The sequence below is a fragment of the Capricornis sumatraensis genome, chromosome 2 (assembly GCF_032405125.1).
Source record: "Capricornis sumatraensis isolate serow.1 chromosome 2, serow.2, whole genome shotgun sequence".
NCBI lineage: Eukaryota > Metazoa > Chordata > Mammalia > Artiodactyla > Bovidae > Capricornis > Capricornis sumatraensis.
Window position 1 is genome coordinate 16,599,751 of NC_091070.1, and position 18,671 is coordinate 16,618,421.

An 18,671-nucleotide genomic window follows, 5' to 3' on the forward strand; every position below is an offset into this window, starting at 1 on the left:
TGCATTCTAGTTCTGTGTTTACTCTTCCAACAATGAAGAGTGTTTTTTCCCTTTTGTTCATACTCCTTCCAGGCTCTGATTGATATTCATGAGAAAGGAAACCTCTAACAAGGAAGCTGTCTATAGCTGCTTCCTAAACGGTTTACCTCCACATCATGATTGTCTATGGGCTTTCTTTCCCGGTTCTATTACTGCATACTGGTATGCCCAGTTTTCTCTACCTTTGCATTCTTCCTGGATTTCTTTCCACAAGTCTGCTTCACCATACTATATTTTATAACAACATTCAAACTATTTTATGATAATCTGCTGTGTTTTTTTTTTTTACCCCTACCACTTTTCTTTGCCTACTCAACCTACAAGCAAGAAGTGTCAAGTCATGTTGAATCATAACCTCTAGTTGCAGTTTTCTTTGTTGCGTGTGTGTGTGTGTGCGTGTGTTTATTTAAATGGTATTTTTTTGTTTGTTTCCAGTCCAAGTATAATTTATTTTTTCTCTGCAGATGGTGGTATGGTACCTATTTCAGATTGTTTCAGCTGTGAGCTGTATCCATAAAGCTGGGATCCTTCATAGGTAATAAGTGGGAGAATATGGGATGGATTCTTTTCTATCAGTCCAACCCCCACCTTGGGTACCTCCCATCAGCACTATTATTTTCTTGATTAAACAGTCAAGGCTTTTCCATTGATAATGATTTAGGAAGGAAAGAGTGAGTAATGAGGGGCGTTATCTTCACTTCCTGAAGTTAAACTGTTTGTGATCTAGGAAGAGTCTCCTCAATAGCTTAGTACTGCTCAGTCATCTCTTTATTTTAGAGGTGAGTTCATTAATTCATCAGTACAGCCTAGAGGGCCACTATAAAAGTCGTATTAGACTAGTTGGAATTCACAGTAAATGTTTTCTCTGAGCAGTAAAATTGGCATTTGTTTTTAATTTAAGTAAAAAGCTTATTCATTGTTTTATAATTAATTATGCAGTTTTACCAGATCTTGACCAGGGGGAAACAGCTTTCTATGCACTTCTAGCTATAGGAGAGAACCTTTATAAGAACATTGCCACTTCATTATACCCTTAAATGAGTCATGGACTACTGCTAGAGATTAATATTAATACACTAGTTTTCTTTTTTATTGGTTTGTCCATTTAACATATAGTTCTTGATAGTTGTTGAGTGGCTACAGTTGTATATTGTTTTATTTTTGAAAATTATCAAAAATATTGTTCTGATTTTTTCACATCTTTCAATAAAGCAAGGTACAGTGTGAACCAGGCACAGTTTATTTGTGTTACAAATGGTCAGTTCATCTTCAGAAAGATAGCTGGTGATTTTATTTAGGTGATCTGTATGGCCTAATCATTTTGCTGCTGGGATGTGCTTCTCTTGCCTTAACAGATTTGAAACTTTGACAAAACTCAGTGTTAAAATTGCCTGGATATCACTTAATTCAAGGCACCAGTGGTAATTGAAGAGGCAGTGCACCTTATAGGAATTACCTAGGGCACTTTTTTTTAATCTGACCTTTCAACTTTTCCTAATGACTTCAGTGTTTGGGGGAATGTGCCTGTGCTGTGAATCCCTGGAGGATGAAGTAATTCTCTGCCTCTACTCCCCCAAGTTCCCTTCTCAGTATTGAAATGTATGAGAAAATAATGAACACTCTTTTGGATTCCATAACAGCCTGAACAGTGGTAACACACTCTTTATTTTGTACTAATTTTGGGCAGGAAGGTAGATGAGATAAAGCAGTTTAGTGTATGGATTTAATATACTGCATTTTTTCCCCAGGGATATAAAGACATTAAATATTTTTCTGACCAAGGCAAACCTGATAAAACTTGGAGATTATGGCCTAGCAAAGAAACTGAATTCTGAGTATTCCATGGCTGAGACAGTAAGTATGTGTTATCATTAACTCAGTTAGGCGTTTTTTAATTTTTTAATTTTTTTTTAATTTGTGGTGCCACACAGCATGAGGGACCTTAAGTAAAGTTCTAATAACCACTGGACCACCAGAGAATCCCCCCTTGACTTTTTTTTTTCTTTTCCTTTCTTGTACCTTGAGATACAACTATACCCCCTAAATCCTGCATGCTTTTTCACGATGTTTTTGCAAGTTCTTCATACTTATAAAGCAAGTCTTTTATAAGTCATACTTAGAAAAGGAGTCTTCTTCCTAGACCCACTAATTTACCTGCTCGGGTGTTTTTTTAAGAGCCATTGTCCATATAACAGCTCAAACATCATTGCCCTTTCCAACCCTAACTAAAGACTTTTCCAAAAGCAATAAAATGCTTTACCATTTTTTCCAGCTTAGGATCTTTAGTAGCTCTTACTTTATCTCTCATTTAATGTTTTGAGTTTCAAATGTTAGACGTCTCATGTGTTTCCTTTGAATTTTTTCTGGTTCAGAAACCCTGTTTTACAAATAAAGGCTGATGCCCAGAAAACAATCTCATCCTTAATATGATACACAGTCTGCACCACAGGACTCCCTTCTCACCTGATCCTGTGAAAGACCATTGATAAAGAGTAGACGTAAATTGATCTCTGACGATAGTGATCTGATCCTTTTAGGACTTATAAAACCCAATTATTACTCTTCTGGTTTCACAGTGCTCTGTCAGAACTGGAAAATGTAAGGTACTAAAATTAATTTTGTCCTGATTTTTTTTTTTTAAATAATATTGAGATATCCCTGCAAGCAATCTAGAAACATCCAAGGATACTGATAGCCAGGGTTGGGAGTCTGCTTCAGGGACTCAGAGTCTGCTTGTATGATGTTGCTATACTGAGTTTCTGAGGAAGTAGTCACGCCCTGGCATGGATTTTTCTTATCAAGAATAATCCAATAAAATAAATGTCATGTAAGCTGTCTGAAAAATTGCTTTGCTTTCCTTATGAAAGATGGCTGTCAGTGTTACTGGAATTTCTTGGGTACTCATTGTCTCTCATCTCGGGAGAGACATGACCTCCATTTAGGACATTTATTTCCTTCCAACACATTCTTGAACTCAGAAGATCTTTTTGAATTTGGAAGAAGTTCACTATGTTAGTATTACAAATGTTAAATTGAGTTGTTCACAGAGTTTCACTACTGTGTGTTTCAGTTAGAACTTTTAAACCCCTTTATTCAATTACCATCTCCCGCTGCCAGTTTTTGTATTTTTTTTTCCATTGGTGAACTTTTACCAAGTATGCTTTTTCCAAGTCTGTGAAGTCTTCAGTGGTCCTTGAATGCCTGGATCTTCTGTGATCCAGGAATCACAGAGCTGTTCTGCCTCCCAAGTTACCACAGGTCTTCACCACAGAGATTGTCTCTTTATAACTGGCCTAGGACATTTGATATGAATAAGATTTCTCCCCAGAGTGGCATCAGCTCAGAATGATGATGGGATATGCTGTTTGATGGGAATGTTTTAGGATATGCTGATGAATGTTCTATAGTTATCACTAACTCCTGGGAAATTTAATTTAGTTGTTACAATATTAATATAGTTACCTCAGAAAAGAAGTTAATTTTTGATTGCTTTCTTTGTTGTTTAGCTTGTGGGAACGCCATATTATATGTCTCCAGAGCTCTGCCAAGGAGTAAAATACAATTTCAAGTCTGATATCTGGGCAGTAGGCTGTGTCATTTTTGAATTGCTTACACTGAAGAGAACATTTGATGCTACAGTAAGTTGATGTACTATCCCTACATTGTCCTTACAAATGGTACAATTTGGTTGAGAGAATCTATCCCTGAGCTTCTGACTTCTTGAACAGAAATCAACTGTAGGCAAAATAATAACCAATGTTCAGGCACTGGCTTAGTAGTGTATTGTAAAGTACTACAGACCAGATTTATTTCCAACTTGAATTCCCCATTGAAAAAAATCATAATCAAGTAGTTTGAGCATGCCTTGAATCCACTGACTATAATTTTAAAACTGACTCTGGGATCAACTGTGTGATGCAGCGGTTTGGATAAGCCATTTCACTTCTTATACTTCAGCTACATCGTTTTATAAAAGCTAAGGCAAATTATATAATACTCATTAAAGTGTTTTGGTCTCTTTTGTGAAAGCTTACACACTGACCTCTTAGTTTTACTAGAAACTTACTGTGTTATAAACAACAAATACCTTTAAGTCTCTTTTCTTCTTAAAGTAAAGCCTGGTATTAAGTAGTGCTTCTCAAGCTTTAATATACATAGGAAATCACCTGGGCATCTTGTTAAAATGCAGACTCTATTTTAGTGTGTCTAGACCTAGTCCTGATACTCTACACTTCTGACAGACTCCCAGACGATTCTGGTGCTCGTTCATGGACCGCAATTTGAGTAGCACAAGTGGATTCACATCCATTATCCTCTAAAAACCAGATGTGAGAACTTAGGCAAATCACCTCATCTCTTTGATTCTCTATTTTGTCAGTAACAAGAGAAAAGATACATATTCCCCTCATAGAGCTGCTCTTCTAATGTATATGAAAATGCAAATGTAAGATAATGCAAAGTTCTTTGGCCTTTTATGAGACCTGTTTATTTTTCTAAGTCCTGAAGTTTATTTTCTTAAATAATATAGTGGAAGGAAAATGAGTTTTGGAGTCAGACAGACTTTGATTGGAATTATGCCTCCATTTTTTTTTTTTTTTACTGTTTGTGTAGTCTTGGGCAGGTTACTTTACATCTCTGAATTGGTGATGATAACCTTGTGTGGTGTTTACAAGAGTTAAAAAACATATGTGCAACTTATGTTACATAGTGATCTCTCAGTAAAGGTGGTGGTGGCATTGTTATAATAATTTCTTACCACTATCAACTTATTCATTGCCTTGTCTTTTGCAGCAGAGTATCACCTGACCATTATTAGGAAATATAAATCAGGAGGCAAATTAGTTGGCAAAGGAGATACTTAGAGCCAAGAAGCATTGCTAACTTTGCTTTCCTTTTTCTTGGGAGTCATTTGAGGGGTCAGATTATAATATACTCTGAATATTATTCTGTTGGTCACGTAGTCATACCTCCGTGTTGGCCAATTGGTTTCATTCTCTCTGATGATAGTAGTACATCTCCAGCCATTTCTTAGTGAAGTATACTAATAGTTGCAAAAAGAAGTCAGACCTAATTTACAGCTATTACCATTTCTTTATATGATCAGCACAGACATCTCAAAGCCCCTACTGGTAGATTGTAATGCCATCTTTATATAACCAAGGACAATACAATAATCATTTTCTCATAGAATCCACTCAACTTGTGTGTGAAGATTGTACAAGGCATCCGGGCCATGGAAGTTGATTCTAGCCAGTACTCTTTGGAACTGATCCAAATGGTCCATGCGTGCCTTGACCAGGTAAGTGTGATTTGCATATTGATTTCAGTTCACTGTTTTCCCTTCCAGCCTTAGTGTCTGGAGTATGGCACAGAGGAACTTGCACAAAACCACGTCCACGTCCCCAGGGTAGGATGTATTTGTGGCTGTATTCAGGTGAATGAAAAGTGAAAGTGTCAGTCGTGTCTGCCTGTTTGCGACCACATGAACTGTAGCCCGCCAGGCTCTTCTGTCCATGGACTTCTCCAGGCCAGAATACTGGAGCGGGTAGCCATTCCCTTTTCCAGAGGATCTTCCGAATCCAAGGACCAAACCCAGGTCTCTTGCGTTGCAGGGAGATTTTTTTTACCATCTGAGCCACCAAGGAAGTCCATTCAGATGAATAAGCATTGGCAATTCATGTGAGCTGTGTGCTTCAGCCAACAAATTCTTCCTTTATTAGTTTGTGAAATTGTGCTCCATTTTTTATAATCAAGATTAATTTTTATAAACTGTATAAGAGGTAATTTAGAATTCCTCATGTACAGAATGTATATAGTTCTAAATGTCACAGTTGCCTTGCAGTGTAGCTCTAGGTCAGTATTACTCAGAGGTAGTCCAGGAACCACGGGCATGAGAATCGCCAGGGGGTGGGCAAGTCTTACAAGAAGAAAATGAAGATTCCTGGGCCCTACCCCAGGCCTTCTGGATCAGAATTTCTGTGAATAAAGCCCAGAAATCTTTATTTGTAACAGGTACTCCAGGAGATTCTTATGTTTTATGTATATTGAAATTTGAGAACCACTACCCTAACAGTTAAAATCCGTGAGGAAGGTACATTCTCATTCTCACATGTAAGTGCTGATGATAATGAGCATGAAGCATAGAATGTGACATAATAGGTTTTTGAAATAAAAAGGATGATATATAGTGGTCTCTGAATAGCAAACCTACAGCCTTCTAAGAAAAAGTAAAATGCCTCTTTAGATCCCATTTCGCCCATTTCCTTTAAGTTAAAACTAACTCATTGGTACTTTTTAGGATCCTGAGCAGAGACCCACTGCAGATGAACTTCTGGATAGACCCCTTCTCAGGAAACGCAGAAGGTAAAAAACAAAGAAGTTGCTTCATTGTTTTTCTGTAGATGGTCAACTAACTGTATAGGCCTGACCAGAGTACCGCAGAGAGAGGGTGATGTTTCCTGACCTGGCCACTCTGGTGCTATTTTCTTCCAGCATCTCCGTTTTCATCGCTCGACTTCGACCTCCCTCGCCCCTGCTAGTTTGTTCTGAATCGATCCTGATGAGGCCCTAGACCCCCCATCTTCTGTGAGTTCTACTCTAGAGTTTGGGCATGAGAGTGTAGTAATTAAGAGAGGAAGGCTGTGGACTCAGTCATCCTTACGTTTGTATCTGAGTTCTGTCACTGTCTTTGTCAAGTTATTTAACATCTCTGACCCTTAGTTTTCTTCTCTATGAAGTGAAGTAGGCTGAGGATTGAAGGAGGCAATGCATATAAAGGGCTCAGCCCCGGGCCTGGCACAAGATGCTCAACAGTTGTTGGATAGGAGTGTAGGATTGGACTGGGCCATAGCTTTTTAGTGCACTTGTTTTGATGATAGGTTGTAATTGTAGGGGTCCTCTTCAGATACCTTTTGCCCATGTCCCATAGTCGAATTTGACTGATTCCTGACGGGTTATTTTCTGAGATTTATTCAGTATTAGAGGTCTCTAGAGGTAGAAGGAAGGCCCTTTATCCCTCACCTTTTGTAGGAGGCTTCAAACCCTAGCTCAAAAGAAAAGACTTTCTTTATGCTTCTTAAATGTCCTAGTCTCTGTTTCATCCTCTTACACTATTTTTGCCTTACTAATTCCTTCTTCTGCCAGTTCTTTGTGAATCTTCCCAACATTCAAATTCAAGTCTTGCCCTTGGATGCATTACGTGTATAGCTAATTCCATAATCTCTGTTCTTTGGTCAGTACCTTTATTCTGTTGTGTTAAATTGATCTTTTCTGGTTTTCCAGTTGATCTCTAGCCAGAGTTTTAGTGCCTAGAATTACATATAACACTCCAGATGCAACACTGTAACCTTTTATTTATGTTCTATTCATATTCAGGCAGTCACCCTTTAGGGCTGGATAGGCATATTTAAATTCTTTATCTGGCTTATTTTCTAACAGTATAATCACTGTTTAAATCTCTTATTTAAATATTTCCATTGATAATTTTTAATTGCCATTTTTATTGAGATAATTGGAGATTTACAGATAGTACTTCCTTAGAACTTTGTTCTTTGATGGAAGAACATAAGACAGAGCTTTCCAGATAAAGCACAGACACAGAGAATTGTGAAAATATTCAGGAAGCACTAAGTCCTATTTGACTACACTAGAGGTTTTAGACCTGGCATTCTCAATAGCAACACCACTAGAACTTTCAAAAATTACTGGTGCTTAAGCACCGCCCCAGGTCTTCAGGTATAATTGGTTTAGGCAGAATGGGAACCCTGAGCTGAAACATGGGAACTAAAGGAAGGAACCCTTTAAAAGTAGGTAGAGATCTTGAATGCTAGATGAAGGAATTTGTGCTGTATTCAGGGAATTGTATGGAAGTGTTGGATATTTGAGAGGGCAATTCATGTGATGAGAGATGGAATCTTAGGAAAAGTTATTTAGCAATACTAATATCAGTGTTAAGTCAGTCCAGGACTGAATAAAGTGGATTGAAACTTTGGTGAGACCAATTAGGTGCTACTACAGCCTAGTTTACCAACGAGCTATGCAAAAAAGCAAAATGGCTGTCTGGAGAGGCCTTACAAATAGCTGTGAAAAGAAGAGAGGCGAAAAGCAAAGGAGAAAAGGAAAGATATAAGCATCTAAATGCAGAGTTCCAAAGAATAGCAAGAAGAGATAAAAAAAAAAGCCTTCTTCAGCAATCAGTGCAAAGAAATAGAGGAAAACAACAGAATGGGAAAGACTAGAGATCTCTTCAACAAAATTAGAGCTACCAAGGGAACATTTCATGCAAAGATGGGCTTGATAAAGGACAGAAATGGTATGGACCTAACAGAAGCAGAAGATATTAAGAAGAGGTGGCAAGAATACATGGAAGAACTGTACAAAAAAGATCTTCACGACCCAGATAATCATGATGATGTGATCACTAATCTAGAGCCAGACATCTTGGAAAGTGAAGTCAAGTGGGCCTTAGAAAGCATCACTACGAACAAAGCTAGTGGAGGGGATGGAATTCCAGTTGAGCTGTTTCAAATCCTGAAAGATGATGCTGTGAAAGTGCTGCACTCAATATGGCAGTAAATTTGGAAAACTCAGCAGTGGCCACAAGACTGGAAAAGGTCAGTTTTCATTCCAATCCCAAAGAAAGGCAATGCCAAAGAATGCTCAAACTACCACACAATTGCACTCGTCTCACATGCTAGTAAAGTAATGCTCAAAATTCTCCAAGCCAGGCTTCAGCAATACGTGAACCGTGAACTCCCTAATGTTCAAGCTGGTTTTAGAAAAGGCAGAGGAACCAGAGATCAAATTGCCAACATCCGCTGGATCATGGAAAAAGCAAGAGAGTTCCAGAAAAACATCTATTTCTGCTTGATTGACTATGCCAAAGCCTTTGACTGTGTGGATCACAATAAACTGGGAAATTCTGAAAGAGATGGGAATACCAGACCCCCTAACCTGCTTCTTGAGAAATCTGTATGCAGATCAGGAAGCAACAGTTAGAACTGGACATGGAACAACAGACTGGTTCCAAATAGGAAAAGGAGTCCGTCAAGGCTGTATATTGTCACCCTGCTTATTTAACTTCTATGCAGAGTACATCATGAGAAACCCTGGACTGGAAGAAACACAAGCTGGAATCAAGATTGCCGGGAGAAATATCAATAACCTCAGATATGCAGATGACACCACCCTTATGGCAGAAAGTGAAGAGGAGCTAAAAAGCTTCTTGATGAAAGTGAAAGAGGAGAGTGAGAAAGTTGGCCTAAAGCTCAACATTCAGAAAACGAAAATCATGGCATCCGGTCCCATCACTTCATGGCAAATAGAAGGGAAACAGTGGAAACAGTGTCAGACTTTATATTTTTGGGCTCCAAAATCACTGCAGATGGTGACTGCAGCCATGAAATTAAAAGACGCTTACTTCTTGGAAGAAAAGTTATGACCAACCTAGATAGTATATTCAAAAGCAGAGACATTACTTTGCTGACTAAGGTCCATCTAGTCAACGCTTTGGTTTTTCCAGTCGTCATGTATGGATGAGAGAGTTGGACTGTGAAGAAAGCTGAGCGCCGAAGAATTGATGCTTTTGAACTGTGGTGTTGGAGAAGACTCTTGAGAGTCCCTTGGACTGCAAGGAGATCCAACCAGTCCATTCTGAAGGAGATCAGCCCTGGGATTTCTTTGGAAGGAATGATGCTAACGCTGAAACTCCAGTACTTTGGATACCTCATGCGAAGAGTTGACTCCTTGGAAAAGACCCTGATGCTGGGAGGGATTGGGGCCAGGAGGAGAAAGGGACGACCGAGGATGAGATGGCGGATGGCATCACGGACTCGATGGACGTGAGTCTGAGTGAACTCCGGGAGATGGTGATGGACAGGGAGGCCTGGCGTGCTGCGAATCATGGGATCGCAAAGAGTCGGACACGACTGAGCAACTGAACTGAACTGACAGTCTAGTTGGACAGTTGTATGGATGTGAGAGTTGGACCATATCCTAGTTGTGTGGCTGTGAGAATTGGACCATAAAGAAAGCTGAGCACTAAAGAATTGCTGCTTTTGAACTGTGGTGTTGGAGAAGATTCTTGAGAGTCCCTTGGATTGCAAGGAGATCAAGTCAGTCTTAAAGGAAATCAGTCCTGAATATTCATTAGAAGGACTGATGCTGAAGCTGAAGCTCCAATACTTTGGCCACCTGATGCAAAGAACTGACTCATTGGAAAAGACCCTGATGCTGGGGTTGAAGGATTGAAAGGTTGAAAGATTGAAGGCAGGAGGAGAAAGGGATAACAGAGGGTAAGATGGTTGGATGGCCTCACAGACTCAATGGACATGAGTTTAAGCAAGCTCCGGAAGTTGCTGATGGACAGGGAAGCCTAGTGTGCTGTAGTCCATGGGGTTGCAAAGAGTTGGACATACTGAACTGAACTGAACGGCCTAGTTGGGAAGTAAAGTTGCCCAGAGCTAAAGTGGTGAGACTGGGAAGGACAGGTGAGGATAAAGGGCATTGTACAAGTAGAATCTGTAGAATTTGAATATTGAAGAAAAGAAGACAGCTGAATCCAAAATTGCTGAAGTTTTAAGCCTAATTCACTGGGAGGATTGAAGGTACCGGTTAAAGAATCAGGAGAGTAAGGAAGAAAATCTGTATCGGGAGAAAGACAATGAGCTGACCTTTAGAAATGTAGAGTTTAGGGAGTCACTGGACAGACTAGATGGAGATATTAGCAGGTTCCTAAAATGTGCATCAGAAAGAAGTTCTCAAGGCTCTCTGGTGCAGCCTAGAACATTCCTCAGAGATAGAAAACAAATGATCCCAGACTGCTGGCCTCATTGTGGTTAATGAATTGTCTAATGCTAGGCCTATGTAACTGTTTGAGTTGTATCGAAGTACTTTGCTAAAAGTATTATAACATCGTATGAGGCATATGGTTTACAGAAGATTAAGTCTGTGAAAGGTTTTAAAGAGACACTGGTGCAATATAGAGCCTATTATTTCTCTCATGTATCTTTGCTTTTCTTTTGGTAGAGAGATGGAGGAAAAAGTCACACTGCTTAATGCACCTACAAAGAGACCAAGGTAATGCTCAGGAGACTCTTGAAAAAAGTAATATATCTTAAATTACCACCAGGGGGTCTTTCTTTCTTGGGTCTGGACATTGTTTGATCCCAGTAAGAAGCCTTTGGCATCCTTTCAGAAGCCCAGCATCCATTTAAATATCAAATAGTCATTTCAGAGGAAAAGAAAGCTGTAATTTCACCCTCTTACCAAAGTGGACCTCATTATCATGGTGAATGTTGAAAAGTTGAAAAGTGTAGGTGTTATGGATCAGACTAGTATCTAATCTGGCTGGGCTGTGATGAAGCCCTGAGGCAAGAATTGCAAAGCCTGCCATGATAGAGGGTTGGAGTAAGTTGTCGAGAAAGAACATACTTTCTCATACCATAATTGGCAGTTCTACTCAGGGAACAGGCTGAAAGCATTTTTCTTTGATATAATTTTTATGTTAAATGTGCCTTTGTTCTGGGGGTTGTTGGCAGGTCAAGCACTGTGACTGAAGCACCCATTGCTGTGGTAACATCCCGAACAAGTGAAGTCTATGTCTGGGGTGGTGGGAAGTCCACTCCCCAGAAACTGGATGTCATCAAGAGTGGCTGTAGTGCCCGGCAGGTGTGTGCAGGGAATACCCACTTTGCTGTGGTCACAGTGGAGAAGGAGCTATACACTTGGGTGGTAAGTGAAAGCTACATACTTTAGAACAATGATGTGCACCTCACTGGGCCCAGGATATATAAGAATTTTGTTGATTGAGTATGTGCTACAGAAGTGGCAGCATAAGATGATGGAATATAAGCTCTTTTGAGAGGAGGGATTTTTTCTGTTTAGTTCACTGATGTATCCCAAGTGCCTGGTACATGTTAGACACTTTTAAGTGTTTTTTGAATGAATGAATGAAAGAGAGAGCAAGAGAAGGAGAGAAAGAATTAAAAGGCTCGGACTCAGGAGACTGGATTCTCATTTACAGATGGGTGACTTCAGAAAGTCACTTGTTTACTCTGTTCTATTACCATGCATTTCAGAGCAACTTATATCTGTGAAGTAGCTTTGTAAATAAATGAAGTAGTGTACCATGTCAGGAAAATTCTAAGACCTCCATCAGTGATTGAAGATGGTATATCTTGAGTAGAATTTTCCTTTGTTCCCCTCTAGATTCTACCTTCTCTCTCACCTTGAACATATTGCATATTTTTGCTGTCTCTTTTCTTATCTCCCACTCATTCCTCATTCACCTGCCAGTCAATTGAAACTACTCTTGACAAAATGACCTCTAAATTATGAAAACGAAACAGATAGGTGCCCTTGAGTCCTTGCTTGACCTCTAGTATTAACATATTGGTCACTTTTCCTTCTTGCAGGAAGCCTTGTCCTCTCTTGGCTTCCACGGGAGCATGTTCTCTTGGCTTCCCTCCTGTCTCTTCAGCTGTGCCTTCTTAGGCTCACTTCATGCTGCTTTTTCATTACCCAACCTGTCTTAGAACCTCAGTTCTTCCCACTCTTCCTCCTTCTGGAGGGAGCTCATTTTTTCCAGTAGTTTCAGGTAAGTTCTCCAAGAGGACAGGCTTTATCCCCAGCGTGTGACAGAGTAGACACTCAGCTATTGGTTGAGAGAAAGAATGAGTGATTTGACCTCTGTTACAGAGTTTTAGCTTGCTGTTATTTCCAAAAATCCTCTCACTTGAAGACTAGCTTCTGGGGGTACTTCTAGAGGTAGAGTGAAATTAGTGCCTTAAAAAACATTTATAGAAGGCCTTACAGTTGAGCTATTAAATGGGAAGAATGTCGCGCCTCTCGAAAACTGCTGGGAAGTCATTTAGGACTATTGTCAGTGCCTTCTAGCAGCCTCTTTGATGTAGCCAAATTCCTCATGACTTGCATATTTCAGGGAGTGAAAGATGCTGTTGTGTCCAACTCTGCGACCCCATGGACTATAGAGTGCATGAAATTCTCTAGGCCAGAATACTGGAGTGGGTAATTTTTCCCTTCTCCAGAGAATCTTCCCAACCCAGGGATCGAACCCAGGTCTCCTACATTGGCAGGCAGATTCTTTACCAGCTGAGCCACCAGGGAAGCCCCCTTGTGACCAAAATTTGTAAAAACTTTTGTAAGGATTTCCAAGAGCCTGTCCTCCTATAGAAAAAATCAAGCTAAACTATATAAAGACATTGTTTTCATCATCACCCATAATTAGTTTACCTTAGACTTGGAGGAAAAAGACAGAATTGGGAATGTTTCCTTTTAAGTCCTGATAAGATATTTTAAAAATCTTTATCTGTTGGCAGGGGATTTTTACTATCTGTCATTAAAAGATGTAATGCCCTTTCCTTTTTGTTTTGTTTTCGTTTCTTAATTATCAGCTGATTCTTTTTCCTACTGTTTTTCTTGATAAGAAGTGATGTTAAAGATTTGCTTTCGCATGAAAAGTTTAAAACTTCACAAGTCCTGTTTATTTCACAGAACATGCAAGGGGGTACTAAACTCCATGGTCAGCTGGGCCATGGTGACAAAGCCTCCTACCGACAGCCAAAGCACGTAGAAAAGTTGCAAGGCAAAGCTATCCGTCAGGTGTCATGTGGTGATGATTTCACTGTCTGTGTAACAGGTAAGCCAGCAGCAGAACGCACCCAGGTGCATTTCAGGTGGAGTGATGTACTTAATTCTATGCAGTTTTAGCTGGGATTTTACACAAAAGATAAGATTCCAAAGAACCAAAAACAGTGAGCAAATATACACTTTAATAGCAACATGCCCAACTTGATATAGCATTACAGGAGTGATGAGCAAGGAGAAAGCAGGTGGGTAACAAAAGAGGTGGGACTAGGAGAAATATATTGTCTGTCCTATTTTGAGGGGGCTGAGAAGGAATAACCTCACTACCTAGTCAGGTGTAGATAATACTAAATCAGAAATCAGGAGCTAAAATTTAGTTTTGGTCTACCGTTATTCACTTTATGATTGCTTTGTGCTTCCTTTTTTTTCTGTAAAATAGAGATGTAAAATAGGCTTAAAATTTTAAGCCTTTTTAACACAATCATCCCACCATTTTTTAAAAAACTGTTACATAACAGTATGCATGACCCTCTAAATACAAAGAACTCTAGGCTTCATAGACAGTCTGTCAGATTTCTCTGCTGCAGCCATCTCATATGAGCTCCGTGTCTGAGGTCGTCCTCGTTCCAGTCCTGTCCAGCTTTCTCATTAGACAAAACAAGTAATTCATTTGGTGGATTCTGCTTTCCTTCCTCTCACAGATGAAGGTCAGCTCTATGCCTTTGGATCTGACTATTATGGCTGCATGGGGGTGGACAAGGTTGCTGGTGCTGAAGTCTTAGAACCCATGCAGCTGGACTTCTTCCTGAGCAATCCAGTGGAGCAGGTCTCCTGTGGAGATAATCATGTGGTGGTTTTGACACGAAACAAAGAAGTCTACTCTTGGGGCTGTGGTGAATATGGTAGGTGTTGCCTTGACTCTCTACACTTATTCGCAGGGGCACAGCCTGACTTCAAGCTTGTGCACCTCTAAACATGTCATGCAGCCTCTATTTAAGTGTTAATTTAGTAAAAGAGAATCTTAACGGAACATTTTCATTGGGACGGGAGCCCTCACATTAATGATTTTCTTTCTCATGTCTGTCTCAGGACGCCTGGGTTTGGATTCAGAAGAGGATTACTATACACCACAAAAGGTAAAATCAGAGGCAGCTTCTTCTTAGAGCCTGTCTAGGTCACACAGCCTTCAGTAAAAGTCCTCCTTCCCTGCCGCCTCATATCAAGGAATTTTCTTTCTGAAATATTCCCTATCTGGGAGATTGACAGTCCAGGATTCCTAATTTAGCACTCCGTGGTCTTGTCATCTGCCTAAGTCATGAAAAGTTGAGAAATGATGTAGCCACTGTGGACACTCTGGAGTCACAGCTTGCTCATTAGTGAGCACTGAAATTAGCATGTACAGTGAAAAAGTTACATCAAGCTAAACACACCCTGCGTGGAAAGATGCTAGAAAGCAATATGCTATCCTTTCACCTGGCACAGCCATTTCCCTTCCTCCTTCCACAACTGGACACCAGATGAAGTAGTTGTTTGTATTTGGGGTCATAGTGTATGAAGCATAATACCTAATTCCTCAGCACTGTGGAAGCGGGCACTGCCAGAGCCTGCGTGGGAGGGGAAACCAGCTGAGAGAGAGCGTGGCCACGTTCCCACCCTGGGACACAGGCTCACCCACGGGAAGGCCAATTGTAATCGGCTATACCATTCACTATTAAAGATGTTTATTTACATTTTAAAAATTAACTGATATATCTGTGGGACCATTCTCACTGAGTAGAATTCATAGCTATTCCTCTTCACCTGAAAAGGCTCTAGTATTGTTAGAAGGTTTGAGTTTTCAGATTTCACAGGTACACCCATCATGTCCCCCACCATTCTCCAGCCCTGTCTAGTTAACTGCAGAGGGATATGAGCCTTCAGACATCTTGGCTGCTGCCTCAATCCTTGGTCACCTCACTTATTGTATGACTGGGACTCTACAGGTCTGAGTTCTTCTGTAACCATCATGGGATATTGTATCTCAGAGGACTAAATCAGTAATAGATTGAAGCTTCTCCTTCCCCAGTGTTTTCTGAGAAGTGTTCCTAAGTAGTAACTAAGTACCTATTGCTAAAATTTGACAGGCGCTATCTATTTAGCCAACCTGCAGTTGCCTCTTTATTATAAAACTTAAGCTCCTTATTGAAAACAGTAGCCTCTAAGCTGCTGGGCAAATCTGAAGAGAATAGAACTCCCTGTAGTCATTCTGCTAAAGGCAGGACATTACAGTTTTGAAAGAATTTGAGGATTTTTTTCCTAATACAAGTTATGTTGGGTAGATTTTTTTTTTTTCTAATTTGTTTTTTTCTTGCAGGTGGATGTTCCCAAGGCCTTAATTATTGTCGCGGTTCAATGTGGCTGCGATGGGACTTTTCTGCTGACCCAGTCAGGCAAAGTGTTAGCCTGTGGACTCAATGAGTTCAACAAACTGGGTCTGAATCAGTGCATGTCTGGAATCATCAACCATGAAGTGAGTATCCCATTTGGTGTCCTAAATAAACCATCAGAACCTCTCTAGGTTGAAATTTCTTTGGAAATGCCATTACTGGTTTGTGATCACTTAAGAATAAAGTGAGGATCTCCACAGATGCTAAGTCCAGCAGAGGTAGCCAGCCACAAAAGAATACATACTATATGCTGCCCATTAGTTGAAATTTGTGTGTGCTAAGTCTCTCTAATCGTGTCTGACTCTTTGCGACCCCACGGACTGTAGCCCACCAGGTTCCTCTGTCCATGAGCTTCTTCACGCAAGAATACTAGAATGGATTGCCATGCCCTCCCCCAGAGTGTCTTCCCAACTCAGGGATCAAACCCACATCTCTGACATCTCCTGCATTGGCAGGCAGGTTCTTTACCACTAGTGCCACCTAGAAAGCCCACTGATGCCTATTGTTTGAAGTTTAAAGGCAAAATTAACTTATGGCAGAAGTCAAAATAGTGGTTACAGAAGTAACCACTTCTGTTACTTCTGGAAGGAGGGGTATAGGCATTAACAGGAAAGATAGGAGAGAGCCTAGGATGGTGGCAATGGTCTGTATCTTGATCTGGGTAGTTTTTATGTTTATATACCTGTAGAAAAATATATCAAGCTGTATAGTATTATATAGTACATTATACCTCAATAAATTAGTTGATTATAAACAATCAAGTGATGGAATTCAGATTCTACCTTGTCCCTGAAATATAAACACAAGAAAATTAACATTATGAAAAGAAACATTTTTCCATGTATCACCTCCCAGGAGAGTTTTTAAGATTACTCTCAAATCACTGATCCTATATAGGCTTATTAAATGTAATTACTATTACCTCCTTCAAGCATGTCATAAAATACAGCTCTAATATTAAGCCCTAGTCCTCTCTTTGTGGTAGTATGAGTTTTCATCCTTTTCTAAAGATTGGTATTAATAGACAAGTTTGCTGACTCAATGGAAAAAAATGGAATTAATTTTAAGCAATCTCTGTTTTAAAGTAGTGATTGTGAGATGGGGGAGTACACATTTGGAGCAAGTCTTGGGAGGGTGTCTGTGTAGTTTGAAAAGATATATTCAGAATTAACATTACTTGATTTGGGTTTTGTTATTGCATTATATTGTGAAATTTTAAACTTAACATGACAAGATTTATTTTTATGCTAATCTAAGGGGATGTGGGTTTTAACAGGTTGAGAACTTTGTAGGTAAAATTAGGTCACAGTAAACTGATAGCTTAGTAGGTTAGAGAGTCTTCAAGATTCTTTAATTCCTTGCCCTGTTTTTGTTAGCTATGCACAGTGTATAACCAAGACAAATGTCAATGATTCTGTCCTTATATAGATGCCTTCTGGGATGGAGAGTTCATGTTTTGCATACCCTAATTTAGGAATTTAAAATTCCGTTGTTAGAAAGTCCAATCTCATACTAAATTCTCTGATTACATATTGAACTTATTTCTTTTTTTATTCTGTTGGAGATGAAAAGTTACCTGGTACCTTCTTAATAACATGATTTGCTTGAAAGTCCTTTTGGTCACCCTGACAATATTTTCAGCCTATTTTCCCTCCATTTTTTACCTCATGAGTCTTTGCTTATCTTGTTCCAGGCATACCACGAAGTTCCCTACACCACCTCCTTTACCTTGGCCAAACAGTTGTCCTTTTATAAGATTCGTACAATCGCCCCAGGCAAGACTCACACTGCTGCTATTGATGGTGAGTTGATTTACAACTGTGTGCACAGGCCTTAGAATTTCAGGTTATTTTATTCTATCAAGTAATAGCTCTTCTTAACTAAATGTATTCTCCTTATTTCCCCCCATCATCAAGTATTATCTTGTTAACGACTTGGGCATTCAAGTAAATGTTTTATTGATAATCATTACAAATGTATAATCAATACATTTCTTAAGGAAAATGTCATACCTATAATTTCTGGCAAATACTGTCTCTAATTAGCACCATCTATAAGTTTTCTAAGTTAAATAGTACCCATTTCCCACCTTTAAAGTAGAGTATATAGGGCTTCCCTGGTGGCTCAGTGGTAAAGAATCTGCCTGCCAATGCAGGAGACCCAGGTTCCATACCTGGTTGAGGAAGATCCCACATGCCACGGAGCAGCTAAGCCTGTGCACCATAGCTACTGAGCGTGTGCTCTAGAGCCTGGGATCTGCAACTACTGTGCTGCAGGTGTTGTGTGTAGGTGTAGGTGTTGAAGCCTACATGCCCTAGAGCCTGTGCTGCACAAGAGAAGCCACGGCAATGAGAAGCCTGCACACTGCAATGAAAGAGTAGCTCCCACTCGCCACAGCCAGAGAAAAAGCCATTGCAGCAGTGAAGATCCAGCCAGCCAAAAATAAATAAATACGATTATTTTTTTTTTAAGAATATATAATATTGAGTCATTCCCTCTCTCTAATTGGTCATAGTTCCCCTAACTGCCCTAGGTCCGAAGTTATGTGGCAGTTTATACTTGTATACTCTCAATAACCAGAAGCTAGTCCATGGGACTCTG

General features: G+C 39.8%; 1 protein-coding gene across 2 annotated transcripts in view; it reads left to right on the forward strand.

The window, feature by feature from the left end:
- The window catches only part of NEK9 (NIMA related kinase 9), a 39,752-nt gene that overhangs the window by 4,796 nt on the left and 16,285 nt on the right, over window positions 1-18,671 (forward strand). The window contains exons 4-15 of one of the 2 annotated variants that reach the window (XM_068966772.1): window positions 504-574; window positions 1,788-1,893; window positions 3,546-3,677; window positions 5,228-5,338; window positions 6,338-6,402; window positions 11,065-11,115; window positions 11,577-11,769; window positions 13,552-13,696; window positions 14,346-14,576; window positions 14,728-14,780; window positions 15,998-16,153; window positions 17,764-17,872. In XM_068966772.1, coding sequence (XP_068822873.1) covers window positions 504-574; window positions 1,788-1,893; window positions 3,546-3,677; window positions 5,228-5,338; window positions 6,338-6,402; window positions 11,065-11,115; window positions 11,577-11,769; window positions 13,552-13,696; window positions 14,346-14,576; window positions 14,728-14,780; window positions 15,998-16,153; window positions 17,764-17,872 — 1,423 coding nt within the window. The remainder of the gene's footprint in view (window positions 1-503; window positions 575-1,787; window positions 1,894-3,545; window positions 3,678-5,227; window positions 5,339-6,337; window positions 6,403-11,064; window positions 11,116-11,576; window positions 11,770-13,551; window positions 13,697-14,345; window positions 14,577-14,727; window positions 14,781-15,997; window positions 16,154-17,763; window positions 17,873-18,671) is intronic. The other variant, XM_068966773.1, reaches the window with a different exon arrangement.